The sequence below is a fragment of the Impatiens glandulifera genome, chromosome 8, assembly GCF_907164915.1.
Source record: "Impatiens glandulifera chromosome 8, dImpGla2.1, whole genome shotgun sequence".
Classification (NCBI taxonomy): Eukaryota; Viridiplantae; Streptophyta; class Magnoliopsida; order Ericales; family Balsaminaceae; genus Impatiens; species Impatiens glandulifera.
Window position 1 is genome coordinate 47,092,916 of NC_061869.1, and position 8,295 is coordinate 47,101,210.

The window sequence follows — 8,295 nt, forward strand, 5'->3', positions numbered from 1 at the left end:
CATCAAATTTGGTGTTGAATTTAAAATATAAAATGTTATTAGCCTAGTTGGTTAAAGAGTTGTACTTGTTTTGTTAAGTTGCGAGTTCGAACCATACCTATTGCATTTTTAATTTTATTTTTAACCGTTTTAAGTTTATGGGTGGGTCAACCCACAATCTGACCCAAGTATCCTTTTACTCTCACATATATATCCAAATTAACCACAGCTCTTGACCCGGCAATCCGGACACTTTCAAAATTAAGCATCATTATATATATATATAGATTAGTTAGTTAAAAAGTTAAACTTATATTGTTTACAACGTTCCGCATTCATAAAATTTGGTGTTAAATTTAAATATAAAATGTTATTAGCTTAGTTGGTTAAAGAGTTGTACTTGCTTTGTTAGGTTACGTGTTCGAACCATACCTATAGGATTTTTAATTTTATTTTTAACCGTTTTAAGTTTATGGGCGGGTCAACCCACAATTCGACCAAAATATTCATTATATATATATATATCCAATTTAACTACACAAACCTAGAACCAATTCCTGTTCTACCCACCTTTCAAACAATTTTTCCCAAATTATCCACATTTTCATTCACATTCCCAAATTACCCACATTTCTCTCTCTAAATCATTAATCAACTTTTTAATTACCCATCTTTCACACTAAATTCACTAATTACTTTATTTTATAAATACAAATATATATAATTAAAATTAATAATATATATTAAATAAAATATATTACATAAATATTAAAATAACACATATATTTTATTTTTACTTAATTTTATAATTATGATATATATAATTAAAAATAAGCATTATAAATTAAATAATACAAATAAATATTATAAACTAAAACAAAAATTATTACCTACACCTTTAATATTATATATTAAAATAAAATATATTATATTATAGAAATATTAAAATAACACATATATTACATTAAATATTAAAACAACACATATATTTTATTTCTACTTAATTTTATAAATATAATATATATAATTAAAACTAAACATACTAAATTAAATATCAAAATAAATATTATAAATTAAAATTAAATAAATAACATAAACCTTAAATAAAATAAAATAAATTAAATCTTAAAATAAATTACCTAAATCTTAAAATATTTATAAAAATATTAATTTAAAAAACCTTAAAATAAAATAAATTACAATGAACTTTAAAATATACGTGTTATTTTAATATTTATGTAATATATGTATTATTTTAATATTTATATAATATATATTTTATTTTATTTTAATAAATAATATAATATTAAAACTTTATGTAATTTAATTTATTTTAGTGTATAATATTTTATTTTAGTTTATAATATTTTATTTTAGTTTATAATATTTATTTGAATTATATTTATAATGTTTAATTTTAATTATATATATTAAAATATATATATATATTTGTATTTATAAAATAAAATAATTAGTGAATTTAATATGAAAGATGTGTAATTAAAAGGTTGATTAATTATTTAGAGAGAGAAAGGTGGGTAATTTGGGAATGTGAATGAAAATGTGGGTAGTTTAGGAAAATTTGTTTGAAAGGTGGGTAGAACAGGAAATGATTCCACGAACCTGAGAATCTAGACACTTTATAATTAAGTATTATATATAAAGTAAAAATAATTAAAATTGATAAATGACTTAGAAATAAAAAAGTATACAGACAAATTATCCGAGATGGAACCAAACTGAAATTAGAAATAGGTCAGGAAAAAAATTGTTTCTTGGCCAGAATTTCAATCCTTTGATTCAGTCTGCAATATGTTGTAATAGTTTGATGATTTAGTAAAGAAACGCTTAGAGAGTATTTATAGTGGTCTTAGGTCGGTCGAGGAATGAGAATTCAACTTCAAATCGATGATCTCAGTTCTTGTCCCTAACTTTATCTCCAGTCGTGGTAGCCTAGTTCTAGTGCGAGGTGTCCAACCTAGCTATAAGACTATTGTAGGCGAAGATAAGGGCGAAAGAATCATCGAATAATGTGGAGAAATGACTGTCCTAGCCCTTTTAAAGAATCGCGTCGGCGAGTCGCGATTCCAGTGAGCGTCCTGCAGTAGCGAAGAAGACGACCCCAAATGACGTCGTTTCGTGGCGTCGTTAGGCGTTCCGTCTAGTCCATCAACGTTTGGGTTAACGGGGTTAGCCTATCCCGTTAGATGATCCGGTATAGCGGGCGCGCACTAACTTCGTTAAAACGGGATGTGTGGCGCGTTCCTGAGCGTTGAATGGTGCTTGGATGCTCATATGATATCCACGGATGCTGTTGCAAAAACTGAACATAATTCCTGCTGCACTAGATTATCAGATTTATTTTTTTATAAAAAAGGGTTATTTGATCAATTTTTAATCCCTTTCTTGCATTTTTTTCTTCACTAAAAATTTTACAAAAAATATTTATAGAATCATTAAAAAAACACTAGGAAGATCCCCGTGCGATACACACGGATAAAAATATATTGTTTCAACGTTCCGCGTTCATAAAAATTTGGTGTTGGGTCAACCCACAATCCAACCCAAGTATCCATTTACTCTCACATATATATCCAAATTAACCACAGCTCTCGACCCGGCAATCCGGACACTTTCAAAATTAACATCATTATATATATATAAATTAGTTAGTTAAAAAGTTAAACTTATATTGTTACAACGTTCCGCGTTCATCAAATTTGGTGTTGAATTTAAAATATAAAATATTATTAGCCTAGTTGGTTAAAGAGTTGTACTTGTTTTGTTAAGTTGCAAGTTTGAACCATACCTATAGCATTATTAATTTTATTTTTAACCGTTTTAATTTTATGGGCGGGTCAACCCACAATCCGACCCAAATATCCATTTACTCTCACATATATATCCAAATTAACCACAGCTCTTGACCCGGCAATCCGGACACTTTTAAAATTAAGCATCATTATATATATATAGATTAGTTAGTTAAAAAGTTAAACTTATATTGTTACAACGTTCCGCGTTCATCAAATTTGGTGTTATTAGCCTAGTTTGTTAAAGAGTTGTACTTGTTTTATTAGGTTGCGAGTTCGAACCATAACCGTTATCCGACCCAAGTATCCATTTACTCTCACATATATATCCAAATTAACCACGGTTCTTGACCCGGCAATCCGGACACTTTCAAAATTAAGCATCATTATATATATATAGATTATGTTTATATTTTCTTTTTGTATTTTTGCAAAATTTGGGGTATTTATTTAATTGTTTTAAAGACATAAATTACACACAATTTATGATTAAATTTTAATTAAATAATTGTAATCCCTTCATATGTTTAATTTGGGTAAAATAATTAAATATTTTAATCTTAAATTATTTTTAGATTTTTGAATAATTTTCTTAATTAGGGTTTAATTATCACAATAATTAACCCTTAATTTGATTTTAATTCCCTCTTTAAGTTATTTTGAATTAAAAATTTCAAAATATTATTAAAAATAATAATATTATTTATAAAATAAGGTAGGTCAAATTTTAATGCTTACCTAATTTGTTAAATGGTTATACATGTTTTTGTTAGGTTGTAAATTCAAAACATACTTATATCATTTTTAATTTTATTTTTAAATGTTTTAAGTTTATGGATGAATCAACCCATAATCATAATTCCACCCAAATATTAATTAATTAAACACACGTGAGAACTACCCTTGAACAATTTGGACACTTTATAATTCTTAATTATAAAGTAAAAATAATTAAAATTGATAAATGACTTGAAACAAAAATAGTGAAAAATTTTGCGAGACGGAACCCAAAATGAAAATTAGAAATAGGTGAGGGAAACATTCATGTCCGATCCTCCATATGTTAACGAAATCCACATGGTTCGAGTCGATCGACGTCTCTAGTACGTCTACAAAAATAGATGATGAAGAAGAAAACATACATACAGTTTCTCTTCCTTCTTCCCTATCCCTGGTTAATTAATTCCTCACCCTAGAATCCGCCGCCCGCCCGCCGCAACGGTGCTTGAATTTCTCAAAACCTCTCTCAGATCCGACGCCGGACCACCACCCACCCGAATAACTCCAACCCTTCTTTCTCAGAAATCCAACAACGCTGAACGCTCTACCACCCCTTAATTGAAGGCGATCTGCGTGTCTGCCTGCGATGAAAATTCTTTTTCTCTGTTTCTTCCTCGGTGGCCGCGTAATCAAAGGGACTTTCTGCGTCTCTTGAATTCTCATCCCTTTATTCCATTGAAGTTTTGCCACAGCTATAATCATTCACGGGAAACGCAGGCCACTCACCCTCCCCGTAGTCAACCCAATCGCGCTTCTGCGTTTCACGGCGTTCGTTTTAGGTCCTTTTCACTCTTAATTAATTGTCGTATTTTTATTCAACCTCACAATTCATTCTCTACACCCCCAATTCCAATTTACACCCAGAGCCCGGCCACCGACCATATCTTAAGTGGACTCGTCGTACAATATTGTTTGCTAACCCCGCAGTCTGCTTCTCCCTATCTTTCTGTTCTCTATCTCGCGCACTTCTGACTTCTAAGGTTCGGCTCTCAGGTCTCTGTCTCTGTCTCTTTATCCATGGTCTCTCTATCAATGTTTATGATTATGGGTATCATTGTTTATTATGTTATATAGGATGCCTGTTGAAGAATGGACACCTCTAGGTTACCCACAATCTGTAAAGGTCGCAAAACCTCATTGGAATAATCATCCAGAATGGACGACGACATTCCTTGAAGTCATATACCACGACACGTTGAACGGCATTCTGACAGGTCAAGCACCTGGCGGTGCAGGATATAATCGTGTTGCCAAGGTACTTTGGAAGAAGTACAACGAATACTTCACTCAGAAAATGCTCAAGAACAGATGGGATGTCTTGAGAAAGCTATGGCTATTGTATCAAGATTGTATTAACTCATCTGGAACAAGTTGGGATCCAAAGCAGAAGATGATTGTTGCAAAGGACGAATGGTGGCAAGATAAAATTGTGAGTTCATATTTTAAATCCATTTTTACTCTTTTTGGATCTTTTTGTTCGTATTCTGGTTATTTAAATAAACTTTATCAAGTTTGGGTTACTCAAAAGGTGGTTTATTTGTTCAATTTAAGGTTATTTTGTTTAAAAACAAAAATAGAGGGTATTTTTTTGTGTTGATGATGTGATTTTATGAGAGGATATGAAAAGATGATAGGTTATTTGTGCTCGACAAGGCCTTAGTGTCTGTCTGTCTATATATATATACTTTGGTTTGAGTTATTTGAATCATCTTAAAATAATTCACCATCTTTTCACATATCTTCTCATCAATCAAATTATCATACCTAAATATTAAAATATTTACCAAATAATCCTAATTTTTCATAATCACAATCCTTACAAGGTGTAGCTCTACAATGTTTCAGTTTCAATTCTCATTGAAATCCCCTTAATTGAAGTGGGTGACATGAAGTGGGTTGTTGTGCAGCCTCTCTCCGACACCTTTATCATGAGGAAAAAACAATCCTTAAGAAACATTTGTAGCTGAAGTTGGGTTTGAATGTCAATCTATGTTGATTTAGATGAGAGAAAACTCAATATCTTAAATTTGTTGATGTTTCCCGGTCTAAAACCCAATTCCAGCTCAAGCTCTAGGTGTTTCCAAACAGAGAATTTGACTGTTTTGCTTCTTTTTTTGTTGAAACAGGGAGAAAGACCGGGCGCGGCGAAGTTCCGAGGAAAGTCGTTGCCAAACCTAGCTCTTATGGAGTCGGTATTCGGGGGTCGAACAGGGTCGGGTTTGAATCTCGTGAACCACAACGGTGGTGCTCAAAGTCACGGTGATCAAAACGAAGGGAAAGGTAGCAACAACGGGAAAGAGCAACAAGACGACGATCAAAGGGAAGTTGAAGGCCCTCAGACACTAGTCGTGATAACTCAAGGCATCGACAACGAACACGAAGTTGGAAAAAAGTCTTGTGCTGCTGCGTCGGCATCAAGATCTGGGAAAAGAAAAATTGAATCTTTATTCGGAGGAGGAACTAGGGAAATAACACCGGAGTTTAAGAGAAACAAACAATCTTTACAAATAGTCAATATTAATAACTCCACATTTAGGGAAATAAGTGGATGGGTTAATAATAATAAGTGTGAGGCGAACCAGTTATCTCAAGTTATGCAATCGTTGAAGGTCGACTTGAAATGGAGCACGTCGCACCCTGATTGGTTAACTATTGTGACTATGTTTGTTGAGAACCACGCATTGTTAGAAGGTTATTTGTGGTTAGATGACAATCCTTCGCGTTATGCGTTTGTTAGCCGACAGATTAAGCGGTGGCGGGCAGCCAACCCAGGAACATTTGATGATACCCCGGTTGTGTCTGGTCCATCAATGAGTTCTTGAGGTAAAAATTATATGATTCTAGATTGTGTTTTCGATTGTAAGTATGAAAAATTATGCATGTTATTATTAATATTAATTATCTCAATGTTTAACTAGAACACTTTGTCATTTTTTAGTATAATGGTTAGAAGAGGAAGTTTTTAGGGGCTTAAAATGGTTCTTCTTCCTCTTGTTATATTGTAGCTGATGCTGATCTGACCTATATATATATATATATATATATATATGCAGTTTTTTTTCTCTGTATATGATATGTTATTGGTGGTGTATATGTAAGGGCCTTTATACCATTTGTTTTTGTACCTTAATTACTTTGGTTTAGGTTCTGGAATCATCAAATGCTTTAGGTTTGAATGTCCAGAAGTGGATTCATATTTATCTTGGAAGAGGAACAATCTTTTCTTTTTTGACTCATTTATAGTATCAATATTACACTTTTAAGAATGACTTCACTGAAATGAGTTGATATTTCATCTGAATTTTTAGCACAATTTGAAAGGAGAAATGAGATATACCTAAAATGTGTTGGTATTTCTTCGGTTGCATATTCATTTCCCATTGAATTGTTGGTAGGTATTATTCTAGAGCTATAAGATTTGTATTCAAGAATTATACAAATGAAATTAGGTCAATCACACACGACTTAATGTAGCAAACTGATTATAGTCATTTGTGGGGCGCTAATAAATAGATCCCCATCCATGTGAATGAGTCATTTTAAAATGAAAAGTGAAAGATGAGATCACTCAGAATATCCATCTCTATTTAGGAATTTAGGAATTGTCCTGAATGAAAAGTTCAGATGAAATCTCTTTCTATTAAGGAATACAGATACAAAAGGTGTGTTTGGTAAAATTGGAATTAGAGTGTTCAATTCTTAAATATGGTAGAACCTTTAATATTAGAATTGGATTTTATAGTTCTCAATTTCATTTTGTTTAAGTCGAATTGTAATTCTAAATTTCTTTTTATGTTTTTCAAACAAAATAATTTATTATATTTTTATCATTTAAAATACGATTAAAATAATATATATATATATATATATATATTAATTTTAAAAGTTAACATGTTAAACTAATATTTTGTTTAGAATATTTAATAAAAATCGAAACTTAATTTTTTTTAACACTTAAATTATTTTATTTGGTTATGTCAATCAACATTTTAATAAAATAAATAATATATTTTAAAATTATTTTTATTATATTTTTGATCAAAAATATAAAAATTTGGATTGATTACAATTTTTTAATTTTTTAAAGCATAGGAATTTTAATACTAATTCTAATTTAATGTAAATTTTCATGTATTCCAAATGTACCCTTAAAATAATGATATGATCTTCATCCTTACTTGGAATTGTAACACTCTCTGGGTTATATTTTGACCTACTAATCTCACTTCAGTCTTAATCCTTAACTTATTAGTCTTATAATTAAAGAAAATCACCCAAAATTACTACTGAGATTCATGTGCAACCAATCAAAGATTGAATTACAGCCTAAAACATATACAAAGCAAAAATCGATGCTAGCGGGAACTTAATGATGATTCAACGCAAAGTTTGCTTTTTAGGTTTCCATCCAAACTTGGTTTGTTTGACCTTTCATTTGTGTTTGAGATTTTTATTATAGAGTAAGATCAAATCCCTAGCGTTAGCGTTTAGTAGGGGTTAGTATAATTTGGGTTTACCCAAACTCAACCCTAACTCAAACCCAAAATATTAATTTGGTTTGGTTAATTTGGGTTAGATTGAGTATGGGTTAAATTTAATTTGGATTGGGATAGGGTTACTCAAATTACCCAAATTATATAAATTTAATTTAATTCTCTATTTTTAATCCAATATAAACTAATCATATTCCAACTTTAAGTCGAACACGTTTAACACGTTTTTC

General features: G+C 30.7%; 1 protein-coding gene across 1 annotated transcript; it reads left to right on the forward strand.

The window, feature by feature from the left end:
- The first annotated feature begins 4,422 nt into the window (after positions 1-4,422).
- Positions 4,423-6,486, forward strand: LOC124911994. The gene is made up of 3 exons (XM_047452544.1): positions 4,423-4,553; positions 4,644-5,001; positions 5,699-6,486. The coding sequence occupies exons 2-3, from the start codon at positions 4,648-4,650 to the stop codon at positions 6,392-6,394; spliced, it is 1,050 nt and encodes a 349-aa protein (XP_047308500.1). The 5' UTR covers positions 4,423-4,553; positions 4,644-4,647; the 3' UTR covers positions 6,395-6,486.
- The last annotated feature ends 1,809 nt before the right edge of the window (positions 6,487-8,295 follow it).